The following is a 15,305-nucleotide window of genomic DNA, read 5'->3' on the forward strand; positions in this document are numbered from 1 at the left end:
GCTCAGAAGAGAAAAGCAGCCAATTACTCATGCACTATGTGAGCCGAGCTAGACGAAGCGCGGTGGCGGCGCCGGTGATGGCATGTTAGTGCTTCTTTTATAACAGTCAAGAACTGGGAAAGGACAAAGTGTCTGTTGAAGGATGGTTAAATGGGAAAGTATAGAGCATCCTCTAACCACTCGTGTACAGAAACATGTCTCGCTAAAATTCTCCATCTCGGTATATTGCAAAACTTAACGTTAATTTCCCCTTCCCTTAGGAGGCTTAGTCAGCTGTGCACAGGTACCAAGCACTCCCGTACGCAGCCTGCACTGAGCCGGTTTGTGCGGAACGTTGTTTTTTGTGTAGCTAGCCTATAACTCGGATGAATAAATATTAAATATATATATATATATATATATATATATATATATATATATATGTACCCAAAGAAGTAAATGAAGAAGCCAACACTAGGACCTGGTGAAGTCATCATTGAGCTGCAGTCAAACAGAGTTGCCCAACGTCCTCATCTCGCTCTCATTCCTGGCTCATCACAGAGCCAAACTTTAACAAGTGAGCTTACCAGAGGTGGCCTCAATCAGCAGGGGAGGAAAAGCACTGTCTGAGAAGTAGTGGCTCATGGATGGCACAGCGACGGGTACTGACATGGGGCCAGAAAATCTGCACAAAAAGTATTTTACCATTTTTCTTTTTTACATAACACAGGTCAAAGCATGCTATCGCTATCACAGTTTTCACACACAAAAGAACTCTGAAAACATACAATAAGTCCCATCAACAGAGAAAAAGCATATGCAGCAGAATTCCAATGGCACAAATATCATCCAAAATGAACAGAATCTACATGCAGAAATGTATTCATACTGATCTGTTTACGGCTGACGACATTCGTTTACAGCAGCGCACATCATCGAACTAAAGAACGCCATTGAAAAATAGCCTGAAACGAGATCGCGTTGATAGAAAACGCTAAAAAGTCAGAATGTTTATCGATGAAAATAACCTGCTATCATATTTTCCTTCTTTCCTTTGAAAGCGATGATCATCACTTTGTCTTCCAAAGTGTGAATATGACGAAGAACCTCATCTACACCCTCCTCAAAGCTGCAAAATGCCGTGTGACACTGGTTGCTTTTATGACTTGCGATGCAGACGGCTGCCCCAATGCTTCTTCCCCCTCACTGTTATCATCTCCTTCATCAACCATATGTTCCTTGCCAGTTGCCTGAGCAAGGATGTCTTTACCGGTTAGAGTGCCCCAAACCAACACAATGCTATCCCTGTCGATTTAGTCACCGAGGACGATGTCCTGCTGATCAGGCTCCCGCAACTGCATTGGCCACGCTGAGGCCACAGTGAACGGAAACAGTTCAAAACCTTTGCTGCTGTGACTTGCTCCCAAGCATGCATTAATATATACATGGCCGTGAGTTGCGTCACAGTGTACTCCTTGACACCTTGATATGGAAATAACTGTTACAGCATATCATGTGACATCCTTAGAATAATTTTACACTCTTTAGGAAGCCTTGGTCTATTGGCTGCAGGGCTGAAGTTGTGTTTGGCGAAAGGAACAGAGGACAGTGTGGCGGAGGAGGATGTAGTTTCAGGCGACGTCATGGTTTCGTTCGCATTTAAAGGATCATGGGACAAAAAGGCACTCAGGTAATCTTACAAGGCACTGTTCTGCCACGTCGTGTATGCTTGCTGCTCACGTCTTTACTTTAACCAAGAAAAGTGCAAAAGATATGCCTGTCTCTAAAACGATGAAGCCAGCCCTTCTGCTGACTTGGAAGTCCTTGAAATTTAGAGGCAGTGCACAGTCCAGTGCCTTCACCATCCCGATTGGGCCCCTCAGGCCAATGTCTTGGGTCCTCATCTCTTTGATCCAAATGACCACTGTGTGCTCCAATTCCATCTGTCTTGCTGGTTGAAGTGTCCTGTGACTGGCAGCAAATGTTCAAGTTGCAAAGGCATCCTCAATTGCTCTCTCATTTTCAAAATACAAGCAAACCGAAAAATTGGCCACAACTCAACTTTCGTGGTCTTTTGCTTTCCCATTTCCCTCGCCCAGTGACGACCAGGTTGGACCAATCGACCTACATGAGCATGTCACTACAACATTGCGAAATATGGCTTCTCATGGTTTCCTGGTGCTGTAACACGTTTCTGCGAAAGCTGATGACCTCTCTTCCATGGCTAAGAAAGCATGGGTGCCTCGCAGTGAGTGCTCACGACTGGCATCTGCCCCATCGGCAATGCGTAGGTAATGCTAAGTACTCGAGGGTGTGATCACGGCTCACCCATTCATATCATCTGTAGTGGCATAAGAGAGTCTTCGGAACACCCGCAATGCTGCACAGTGCACTTAATTAACTCTTGCCAACGAATTCTACTCATTTGTTCCAGTTCAAAATTTGTGTCAACCATGATTGAGATTCTGTTGTAGATTGCAGTGCTGAAGTACCGTAAAATGGGGCTACTTTGTGACAGATTTCATACATTTTCATTCTCTCGCTGAACAATTATCAACATAAAGACGAATGAATAGTGGCATAATGCTGTTATAGCCTTCCCCCACACGACGGTATGTTCTACAAATCCGCATCTTCAATACAAACGGCAATATTCAGGTTAAAAGCTGTCACAAAGTTGCCCCGCCGTGTGGGGCAACTTTGTGACAACGTTGGTTTTGGCTGAATATGATTGGGAAAAAAAAAAGGGCTAACATAAAGTTACCCCATCAAAAGTTTATTTGCGTTGTCTACAATGGTTTCTGCTCCGGCAGCGTCACAATTGTATTACAAATGATTGATACATGTACCTCCTCAATCAAGATCTTTTACTTCAAAGATGCCTCGCTTGCCTACTGGCCTAGGGGATTCAATTGTGTACAAAATTTCTTATTTTGAGTACAAAATAGAGTCTTCGTGGTCCGGCCATCTCCAATTCTTTTTGGTCCTCTCCATAGTGCTGACGATGTACCCCTCAGGTTTGACTTCCGTCACTCTTCCCGGGAAAAGTTGTCCTTCGAAGTTTACTACGACAAAGTCATCCCCCTTGAAGGTGCTTTCTCCGGAAACCGTACCGCGGACCCTCGGGACGTTGCTAGTATTTGGAACCACGGAAGTGGTAGGGGTGTCCGTTTCCGATAGGTTGTCAAGACTTCCGAACAGTACCACGGAATCACTTGTATCTCCTTCCGACCACTTTTTGTTGTCTCCATGCTGACCATCTGAAGATGATTCGCTGTCATTGCTTTCTTCTGAGCGGTCGTCCTCAAGAGAAGACCTCTTCCTAGGTCGTCTAGCTCTGATACCGGAGGAAGAGCTGCCCTTCTTTCCGGTTGTCGCTTTTCCCGTACTGCTGGCTTCTTTGTTGGCGTGTCACAAAGTTACCCCGCGAAGTATCAACATTTCAGTTTCCTTTCTACAACCTTATACAAACATGACTTGATTAAATTTATATTACAGTTTATTTTAGCCTAGATATTAGCAATCAGAAGCACATAGCTGTTTTCACTGGTTTTCTCGTGCGGACGGGTCGAGCACACAAAGTTTACGGTGCTTCACCAGATGGGCGCTAAAACACGACTCAACCTGTCAACGTCTGGGGGGCTCCGGAGCGCGGGAACTTCGGCCGGCTGCCGGTAGGTGGCACGGCATATCAGGCGAGCTTGTTGAGTGGCTCGTAGCTTTTCGGCGGCGCCTGGTCGTGGCGCGAGATGTAAAATACAGAAAACCGAGCGCGTGTCACAAAGTAATCCCTGCAGTCACAAGTAACCTCATTTTACGGTACCAAAGAAATGCAAACCAGCTATAGCAGGCACAGTGAAGTAGCTCCTTTTAAATATTTTTTATTCCTTAACTAAGACTACAAGTATGAATAAGGGAACAAATTGCAGTCAAGTCTTGATATAAGGAATCTAAAGGACCACTTAAAATGTTGAAATGTAGTTGTAATGTAAAACTTGCAGTTATAAGCCAGTGATCAAAACTAGGTATGAAAATGACTTACCTTGGCAGTAGACATGTATGCAGACAAGCAAAAGCTCAAATGAAAATGCTGCAATAACTTCAAATCTGCTTTATTTGTAGAAATCATTTTCTTCTGACCGGAACAGCACGGAACACCGATTAAAAACTTTCCACACCTTCCACTTTGCGCAACACCCCATCGTGTGCGTCGTTGCACTGAGCGATAAAAGTGTGGACTTTATTTACTCCCAATAAGCCTCAACTGCAGTGTTCAGTGAAGTTTGACAATCTTGTCGTGGTCTTACATGATGATCGCGGCAGTCGATGGGGCAATGCTAAGCTCTCGGCAGAGGCTGATTTGCTTTTTCCCTGTGCAGATTTCTTGCAATATGGCTACTCCTTCCTACAGCAAAAACTGCTTTAGCTTCTTTTTGGAACCATCGCTGACGGCATTCATCGCCGGATCTCGCACGAACTTCGCAATCAGATTATCCGCAACAAAAATTCCTGCCTGCACGCGCGAATGGCACGAACGACTGACCAGTGAACAACACAGAGAGAAAAAAATACAGGTGGCTAGACCTGCCGGCTACTGCATATAAAGCCACAGCTTTGCGGTGGTGCTTAGTGTTGGCACAAGACATGGTGATGATGATGGCTATAGCCTGCGGCATACACACAGAAATGTGAGAGTTTCGGCACTGTTAACTTTAGGCGAATTCGTAATACTAATTTTTCTTGATTACAGAAAAATAAAACAAATAAATAATTAACATTACTCTGAGATACTATGCGCTATATTGAAATTCGTAGTTCCGAAATATTCTTACATTGAAAACACTGCAAATCAGTGGGGGATTTTCAAAAAATTCTTTAATTTGAAACATTCCTTAATGTGGTGTTCGTAGTAAAGAGATCTGATTGTATCATTACGTTACAAATGCAATTCCTGGTTTAACAATGAAGGAAAAGGTGAAGCCGAACAACGATGACAGGAAACCTACTCAACAAAACGACTGGCAATCTGCTGAAGAATTCAGGCCTGAAGGAAAAAATTATTCACAGTTTGAAATGAGCTGGACATTTTTTTCCACACTTTCATGCTGGTATGTGTATCAAAACTTACATGGCTTGAATACATAGCCAAAAGTTCACGTGCAGCCAATGCAACAGAAACAATTTGAGGAAGCAAAAGACACAACCCCTGTCTAACTTTCAAAGCGGACGCTGACTAATGTAAAAAGAAAGATAAAAAAAAAAAATTGTGAACAAGCTAAAGGGCCTCACCCTGGGCTGTGCATTGTGTCCGAGTCTTCACCGTAGGAATCGGGGGACAGAGGCGTGTACTTGGTGTCAGAGCCCTGTGAGTGCTGCGACGACAGTGGGGTGCTGGCGGGGGTCTGAAGAGTCTTAAATGAAAACTGAGGGCCCATCCACAACCTCCGGTGAGGCCCCACGTGGGTGATGATCTCCACCTACAATGGCAAAACATCGCATGATGATGATCAATAGGAGGAGCACAACCAACGATAAAGGACATACCCACAATGGTGTGGGGACCAACTCCTCACTTGCCCTGTCAACATGCCTGCAATCTCGCTACCTATCATAAGAAAACACATCATAACCAATGCTAGCAAAAAATATCCTTTTATTTTTCTCTCTCTCTTCTCCCTTCCTCACCGCAGCAAAATAATCTCATGCCAAAAGGGTCACATATACAAAAAGCAAGCTGTTTTCAAACATCAAGAAGCAGTTCTTGTGTCTTTTATGTGTCTGGTTAAGAAAATAAAGCCTGCACTACTGGCGTTAAATAAACAGCGTAGTGCGTGGAAAAAGAGCATGCCTATCTCTGACCTCTCTGATAACAGACAGACTGCCTCAGCTAGACCTTTTTCCACATGCTTCAACAGTGGGACACTCAGTTCCCTCCTTCCAATACCCTTTGTCTTACAGGGAGATGTGCACATGACAAAAATTATAAAAATTGACATTGAGCTTTCTGCTCAACAGTGTCTATTAAACAAAAGCGTCTATACAAAAAAAGAAAAAAATCAAGACGCTGTTTTTTTTTTTTTTTTCAGTCTAACATCTGGTTCCTGGGAAATGAAAACATTGCAGCTACTGCCCCTGACACTACACTATCCACCTATGAGCATCGAGTTGCTGAACAGGTCTTCTTACGGTCTTGTTAAGTTGGTTCTCTGAACTGTACCTGTGAGAGCCAGCTGTCATCACTGTCCTTGTGGCTCATCCCTGGACCTTCCATGTGGCTCATCCCATTGATGTCTGTTGGAAAACAAAGTTCATGATTAGCATAGGCAAAGTAAAAACAAATATCATGACACTCCAATCATCACATGTTGCTCAAATGATGCAAGATGACAGCGCAGTGTTGGGTTAGGTTGGGTTTTTTGGCACATAAGCAACTAAGGCCATCATGCTCCAAACACTAGGTTGCTGAGCTTCTTTATGAGTGAAAATGAAAAGTTTGGAAAATTATGCTGCTCAAACAATAAACACTGAAGACAGAAAAAGGCATGTTCCTCTTAGGCTGTGCGTGAGCATGCAAATTATCCACGAAAACCCCAGTACATTTATGAATGCGCTAAATAAGCTTAATTTTAGAGCCGTTCGAATAGCAAATTTTTGGTACAAAGTAGACACGAATATTATAAACTGAGAGCGAATATAGCATAATGTTTTTTAAATACAGTTAAGGCTGCTAAATCACATATGAAGTCTGTGAACGATGACTAAAGAAAAGAAAATATATTAGAGGTGTGTGAAAAACAAGTTTTCCAGTGCAAAGTAAATATGAATACAGAAATCGGTTGTCAATAGATAACTTTGAAAATTTTCGAAAATTGGTACAGATATTTGAAAATAGAGAGGAAAGTTTTTCCATGATTCACAACTATGAAAACAAATAAAAATATTCAAAAAATTTAATTTTCACCCATCACCAGCATAACTTAGAATATCTGTAAGGCCTACCGGGCTTTAAGTAAGAAAGCTAGAATCAAGTATGACACCTTGTTTACAATTACTTACAATTACTTGATAGTAACTACTGCTGCAAATGAAAAAAGTCTAATATGACAGTTTGAAATGGGAAACTACCGAATGCTGTCACAAAGCACCCTAAGGAGGGAATCCCCTCTTACTGGAGGGGGACACCGGCAGTCGATTAACGGTGAGACAAGATGCTGGCAAAGCACAACAAGATGGCTCGCGAAATGGACAGAAGAGCGGCAACCTAAGCAGCAATGATAGCAAGATTGTCTCTTCCACGCTGCATTGCGACTCCCAAGGTCAAATCGTTGGTTGCCGAATGCCGCCCAAAACGAAGAGTTCACGACAATACGTAGCCCACTTAGCCCTCCACGCATCAGTTTTGCCGAACCGCAAGCTCCCTGATGGGTCTCAGATACCCAAATGCTGTCCGGAATGGCGAAAGCAAGAAAACGAAACCACGCAGTTATTTCCACAACGCACACACTGCACTGTATACGGTGCAGTTGAGCGGGCTAGCTTGGAGCTCGGCCCTTCTGTCGTATGTTTTTTTTCTTGACCCCTGTGGTCTAAAATGCATAGTTTTCAGGTTCTGATGAAAACTGAGAAGGATCTAAGTGCTTGCTGCAAAACAATCGTGGCAGCACGCACAGCCCGCAACTTCGCTCGCTCACGCTGTCCTCCACAAGCTGGATGCACACGCATATGGTGATCGAAAATTAGATTATCAGTGCCGGTCTCGTGAGCAGCCAATTGTCGAGTGCATAACAGCTAGGCATACCGACATGCCCCATGGTGCTGCATTTTATTTTGCCACCAGCAAGCATGCAGCCGCTGCAGGCTGACAGTCACTTCTATGAAGAAGCAGCACACTAAGTCGTGTTACGAGTGAAAGACACTGCTGTTAGGAAATGCTGCAATATTTTGCTGCCAATTTAGATCACCTAGAAATTTACAATTTCTGAAAATTAGGGAGTCCATGAACTGCAGTGCGGTACAAACTGTGAATGCTATTTGAAAACTATTCGAAATTCCACCTTTATATCTGGAATTTATCGTCCATATTAAATGGCTGTAATATTTCAGAGAGAGAAACAGAAAGGCAGGGAGGTCAACTAGGAGGAGTACGAAGGGAGAAAAAGGAAAGGAAGAATGGCAACGAAATGGGAGTTTCAGGTGTCCCTAGTCCACTATGGTAAGAGGACAGAGGGCGCACAAGTTGATAGTCGGGAACTCAACCCAGAGTCCTTTAAGAACTTCAAGAGCGCCTTCATCGCTTTCCTCTGTGATGCAAGATTCGTCCAAAGGCCCCAGGATCTTGTTTCCGTAAGAGGACGAGAGTCCAAGCGGCGGAATGTGCCAACCAGAAAGGCATGGTTTCGCTCAAACTGAGACCAGTCACAAAGTATGTGCCCAATCGTTTCCTTGCACCCGCATTGCTCGAACATTGGAGAGACTGCCACTGCACTGAGCTGGGAACAGGAATTCTATGTAAAAGCCACTAGCCAATTCAATGAAGAGGTACAGAAATTCTGTGCACTTAACACTAGATCCTAGATCTGACAAATGAAACAATACACTACAGAGTACCCTACGAGTCACCACAAGACCATCGAAGCAATGGGAGAAGTTTCATTGCTAGGCATGTGTGAATATTCAATAAACTCGAATGTTTGATTGAACAGTGAGGTATATTCAATATTCCATTCGATCCGCATATTTGGAATTCAAAACTTTGGAAGCATTCCTCTCAACTTTTAAGTTAATAAGGTTCATGGAATGTTTGTTTCACGTGGCACCGTCTCCTCTAGGATGGTACCCTCGCACATGCGAAATCAAGGCCCCGACTTCACGTGCACTTCTAGACATATGCACCTTGCGCCTACATGCCTGTGCGCATCCGAGAGCAGGAGCTGCGCATGGGTGTGGCCATAGGCATGAGCAGGCATGAGCAAGGCACCCCCAACATGTACCTGCAAGGTGTCTGCACCCATGTTACATGCACCACTGAGGCACTGCAACCCACGGTTACAAGCCAAGTATGGCGTGCGGGACAGCGCACTCATGGCCGCAACAATTTTTATGCAACCAAAATTATGCACACATTAAACAGTTTTATTGTCTCACTTTTACTATTGTGTGTGTGTGTGTTATTGGTTGCCAATTTGGGTGTAGGGTAATGTATACGCATGTGCTAATGTTTGTGTGTAATGAGTGTATAAGGTAGGCGCCATTTTGGCTTCAGTCTCAGGTATTATCTACCCCATTATATGAAATACCACTCAACATAAATATAAAGCCCTGCTTTTACCAAGCCGTACGAGCATGCCTGCATGGCCTAGGAGCAGCGTATATGTTTCGGGATCCAGGGGTGCCTGTGGGTTTGATTTCCATCTCAAAACTGCTGCTCAAGTTGGCAGCTCCTGCAATTCGGCCATGTCATGAGGTCTCGGGATATGACACAATCCGCCAATCACAATCAGTGCCCAGCCATGTCCCCTGCCTACTGCCAGCTGCCTTGGGCATGCTCATGAGATCACTTGCCTTTGAAGGACTGCTTCCCAGTGGATGTAGCACTGGAGGCCACCTGTCCCACCATGAGGGGGTTGTTGCTGCTGAGCGGCTGCTTTGTGTCGTGGCTCATGGGTGGCCTGCAAGTGCCACAGTAATTCGTTAACACAGGTGTTCAATAAATCATTAGCGATATATTTGCGATGGCACTGCACCCTTTTCAGGGCACCCAAAAAATATCCCTCATTCAGATACCTCTCATAAGGACCTATACTTTGATTTCATTATTTTTCGGAGCCAATGCCACATGAATCGTTCCTCGCAATCACCAGTCACTGAAAACCAGCAATGAAGTGTCAATACTCCACAATCGATCTGTAAAAACACAGTGAATGACACTGCTTTTTTTCTGGAAATGTGTACAGAGAGAATACTAGTCAAGCCCCGTGCTGGCAGCAATACAGTTAAAAATCATAACCCTGCACTTGGGGAGGTAATGGCCGAGTTAATACCAGCAGTGGTATGAAGACAGAGCATGCTCAGCACACTTTGCTGCGCAGTGGGTCACCAGTGGGTCAAATCGCGCAAGCTGTGTGACCTCGTATAATGAGTCATGCGGTCGAGCCGTGCAACAGCTCAGGTGTTTCAGAAGGGCCGCAAAAAGCACACGTGCCAGGCTGCTACTGCCACCTGTTGGAGCACCAAGGGAAATGGGTTTCACCAGTGGCTCACAGGTAGGTCACGCCATGCTTGAGAAAAGTGGGTCACTACATAGAGGGATAGGTGCTCAGAAACGAGCTGGCACAGCAAAGGTGATGAAGGGACACCGTGGACATCTCAATATAACTTTCGTTTTTAATGAAAATCAATTCTGAGACTCCTTCTGGGTATACTGATGCCTGCTTAGCAACAAAAACGCATTTGGTATCATAAAAATTGACTGCATTTACAGAAGTTTCTGCCTCTGCCTTTAAACTTGCGACATCTGAATTAAAAGGGACTCTGTGAACACTGTTTTGAAGTGAATGGCGGCGTAGACTGGCTTCCAATAGCCATCTCCAAGAAACTCTGTGACGATACATGCAGTTATTCGGTTCACGACGACAGAAACTGCACTTCATTTTTTAGCTTTCCCTCTAGCTTATAAAGCCATTTTCCCCAAAGCAGTATCTTTGTCTCAACATTGCGTTAATCTATCACTACATGAAATTAGAATTTGCTCTCAGTGTGTAACAGAAGATACACCTTGTTTTTAAAATATGCTTGGAATAAGAAAGCAAACCTTGTTTGGTCAAAAAAAAAATCATTTTTACAGAGCCTGAAATATAAGGAAATAAATGCGGGCATAAGCTTACAAAATAGTTAATGAAACTAAATGTTATCAATTTAATGCTCTACAACTTATGAACTGACACTGCGTTCCTGAAGCCAGCAGCTCAAAAGTTAGCCAACAAGTCTTGGCTAATGAATTAATTTTGAAGAACAAGAACAAAAATCTCAGGACTACATCATGCAACACTCAATAGCCTTCAGATGGTTTCATTAGGGTCAGACATTCAATCCTTTTCTATAAAGTTCAGTTACAGTTAGCTTGGATGCCCGGTATACACTTCACAAGAAAACAATGTTGAGTACGAGTGTTTCCACAAACAGGTTTGCCAAACAAGAATTTGTGAAATTGCAGATTCCCTAGGACTGGTTCAGTGCATCAATTAGAACATAAGGAATACGCAAATTGTGTCTGTTATGAAGCCTTACAATTTCCTGGCATTAATCTGCTATACTTACACACCTCATACCTTGAGCAGCTTTATTTGAGACCTTGTTCAGCCGAGGCTGATGCAACTGCTGAGCCAACATTTATCATGACAAATGTGCCGACAACTCAATCGAGACCATGCACGACGGCACTCTGCTAAGGACGCACCTGAGAAGGTTCCACTGGGCGTAACCAGTCACGTCGAGCTCAATGGGCGAGTCCTCAGTGACCTTGTTCAGGGAGGAGCAGGGTCGGGGGTCGACAATGTATTCCGTGAGGGCACCATTACACGTCATGATAAAGAGGGAGTCCACAGGATTTTTCTCTGCACCCAGAAAAAACAGCACTGAATGATTTGTAGGGTGCTTACAGGGTGAAAAAAAAAAAGAAATAAGATACACAAGAGCAGTGGTTGTACAGGTACAACCAAAATATTATCGAGCACAGTTCAGCATATTAAATTTTCTCACACATTCCATAGAGAGTGTAAATCGACTCCGCTATGAGGCTGTCGAATGGGTTACAAACGAAAATCAGAAAGAGAAAAAGAAGGAGAAACAAAGAACTCTAGGTCGCCCATGATCCCTCAGCCAAAAGAATGGGCCTAGAACAAGAGAAATTTGTATGAATGTAAAGGATTCTCATCGCCTTCTCTTGTCTTTCCTCCTCTTGAAGCTTTATCAGCCTCAATCTATACTCTGTGAGGCTGTCCACAACAGGTGCAGTAAAACCTCAACAATTTGAACAATTTTTGCTTTCCCTGTAACTTTTAATGTGTATTTTACTAGATAATTTGCACTGGTGTACTGCACCAGCCCAGTTAGCTCAATTTGAAGACTTTTAATTAGGATATTTTCATGGCCCCAATGACTTGAAATTGTATTCAAGTTTTACCATAAAAGGTATCTTATACAGATACAATATATATTGCTGTTAAACTTTGCTGCGTTTCTTTCATCCACATTTAATGCCACTGGAACAAAGCTCAAAGGTATACTAAAGAGAAATTTAAAGGCGTCTTTTTAATTGTGAGAACTTAATCTACATACTATGAGCATTCTTATAAACTTCAAATAATTGCCTTGTGTGGCCATTCCCCTTATTTAAATTGTATCAAACGTCCTGTACTCCGCCGTTCTTTTTTTTTTCTTTCTTTAACTCGCCAAAAAGAGCAGGAGGGTTCACCTAATGCGTGGAGCTTGCTCCAGGCAATCGTACGGTGGCTTGCCACTCTGTCGTCGTCGAAGTAATACATGGAGTGATTTTGTCAACATAGTGCACTAACATCGGACTTGTTGTTTCAATGACATGCTCTTCGAACCACATATACGCAGCTGTTCTACCAAAATATCATTTGCATCTTATCCACACACACACACGCACACACGCACACACACACACACACACACACACACACACACACACACACACACACACACACACACACACACACACACACACACACACACACACACACACACACACACACACACACACACACACACACACACACACACACACACACACAAATCACTCTGCGTGTCTTCACGGATCAGAAGACTTTCATTGCCCACCGCAAAGTGATGAGGAGGAATCTTGTGAAAGCAAACAGTACACGCGTATTTTTACTTTCCATGGGTTTAATCTGTGGCTATATTGCCTATGGCTATTTAATCATACAAATGCAAAGAAGAAACAAAAAAAAAGAAAAAAAAGAACAGAAGTAAACTTTCCAGAATGCACTTAGTGAACTTGATCACATTTAGCACAAATGAGCTGAGATTACCTCAAATGATCCCAGACATGTGAAACTGCTTATACACTGTTGCAGGTCATTCTAATTGTCAATAATGGGTTTATCTTGATGTTTCCTTGCCAACTTTAAACTGCCAGTCTCTCATTTGCCGCCTATGGCATTATCAGCATCCCATGACAATACCTTAAAGTAGAGTTGAACTTCACTACAAAAAAACTGATGGGGCTTGTAAAAAATTTCGCTGTGGCAAAATCAGCCCAAAAGCACTGTCTGATTGGACTGCACAGTCGAAAACGTCATTTGTTAACAAAAGTGCCGGTTAGCTGCTTCTGCTCTTTTTTTTTTTTTTTTTGCTATGAATGCCATGGTGCGCTTTTCGTAATCGATGAGCAACTACAATGCAATGTGATCGTTGTAGAAACCAGTAAAACTGTGGATCACGCCAGACATATCCCTCAAAGATGTTGATGCTACAAGATACGGATTGATTGCGGCTCTGGCTGGGAAGAAAATGACAGCTTACATGTGCACCTTGTCCCAATGCAGCCAGCCCAATTGTCATCAACACCAACCAACGACGGTCTTCATAGCAATGTGGGCACGGATTGGTGGCAATATGCTTACATTATTGTTAAATTAATTTTTAAGTTCCGCCTCTCGTAACAAGAACTTCGTTCAAGTGAAAGCACGTCCCAAAAATGCTTCGTTGCGGCGAGAAATTTGTTCCATTTGTTTCTATGACACGCTGACAGGGAATAGGAAATATTTCGGTGAAGCAAGAATTTTGTTGAACCGGCGTTCATTGTGACGGGATTTGACTGTATATAGATCATATTTGGAGATCTACAACATGGTCAGACATAAAATAACTCCCAACTCATACAGTGCAGCAGAACAAGCTCCTTGACTCCGATATGTTGTTTGTTACTCACCTTAGACCTGAGTAGCATGTTCTAGTTCACGTTTGCATTCACTCATGCCACTTCCTTCAGTCCGTGAGGTACGAAAATATTTTGGGCTACACACACCTTTCTTGTCACGAGCTGTGCTGGGGCTTCCCACCAGCCAGGCTCGGGGCGGGGCAAAGGCAGCCGCGATGCTGAAGGCCTCCTTGGTGGCAGCAGGGCCTGAGGGACGGCGACCCCGAGGGGGACTGTTCTGGGGGGCACCAATGCCGGCCACCGAGAAGCCGGTCCCCTGTTTGATTTGGGCCAATGGGGACACCAGCGTGGGCTGCGGCCCCAAGCGCCGCAGACTGCCCGAGGCATATTTCTCTAGGCTGCTGCTTGACGAGCCTGCAGCAGGGTTCATGCGTGCACCACACTTGCATCATGCCACGAGGTTTGTCATCTAATTTGTTGAGAAAAAATGAAAGACAACGCACTTTAAAAGGCTCAAGGAAAACTGGTCAGGGTTGCAGACTTAGAAAGCACTGCTTTCAGTTCGAACGCTGTTTCGGTTTGCCCTTTCTGGCACTTACTTGGCATTGCAAAGACCACAAACCCCCAATGCTTAGGAGTCAAAGTCAGTTGCCTGCGCTAAATTGATACTTTTCCCATTGTCGCATATTCCCCAACTTCTGCTGGTGGTAAATGCTAACCTGAAATACCTGACCATGGCAAGCTCGCAGGAAGCTGCCACTTTTGATCACTAGGTGCAGAGTGGGCACTGGCCTGTGATGTTCGCTAACTATACTAGTATTTGCAGCTCTTCACACCCTGGAGCCTCACCTGTGAAACTAATCAGCAAATTGAATTAACTGTATGTTCTGCTGGCAACACTCATTACAGCAATAAATGCGCACACTTTTACTGGAGTCTATGGCATTCGTGAACCAGACTGCAAACGAAGGCTCTCGCAGTCATTTGCTGGCCAACGAAGGCATTATACAAGTGGGTCATGTAGGCCTGAGAGCGAGTGCTCCTGTATGTCAGCCGAGTAATTTTCCTCAACTACTATCTCAACCATCCTTTTTTCTGGCTTTTTCCTTTCCATGCTAAATAAATACTTCTGACAAGAGTTTACAAAAGCAGCAAGAAGAAGCAGGAAAACAGAGTGGTGCGCACTTGAAGAGCTGGGGCTTCCCGAGAGCACGGGGCTGTTGCGGCCAGTGGAAGGGGCGGACTGAATCTCTTCCAGGCCCGCGCTCTTGTGAAACCTGCTCAGCCGGTTCACAACTCGGGGGGAGGTGTGGGTGCGTCGAGTGATGGGGCCTGCACAGAGGATGGGCAAAAGGAGCCGGGTGATAAGCCCTTTTGAATTCTTTCATCTCTTTGCTTTCTC

At 44.1% G+C, this 15,305-nt stretch overlaps 1 protein-coding gene across 1 annotated transcript in view; it reads right to left on the reverse strand.

Annotated features, from left to right (window-relative positions):
- Positions 1–15,305, reverse strand: part of LOC146197162 (BCAS3 microtubule associated cell migration factor-like) — a 53,067-nt gene that overhangs the window by 11,467 nt on the left and 26,295 nt on the right. Inside the window, exons 13-19 of the mRNA XM_084598937.1 lie at positions 15,089–15,235; positions 14,051–14,317; positions 11,435–11,591; positions 9,541–9,647; positions 6,197–6,270; positions 5,269–5,456; positions 567–664 (exon numbers count right to left, since the gene is read on the reverse strand). Coding sequence (XP_084455063.1) covers positions 567–664; positions 5,269–5,456; positions 6,197–6,270; positions 9,541–9,647; positions 11,435–11,591; positions 14,051–14,317; positions 15,089–15,235 — 1,038 coding nt within the window. The remainder of the gene's footprint in view (positions 1–566; positions 665–5,268; positions 5,457–6,196; positions 6,271–9,540; positions 9,648–11,434; positions 11,592–14,050; positions 14,318–15,088; positions 15,236–15,305) is intronic.

Source organism: Amblyomma maculatum, chromosome 3 (genome assembly GCF_055883805.1).
Source record: "Amblyomma maculatum isolate TAMU_Amacu chromosome 3, ASM5588380v1, whole genome shotgun sequence".
NCBI lineage: Eukaryota > Metazoa > Arthropoda > Arachnida > Ixodida > Ixodidae > Amblyomma > Amblyomma maculatum.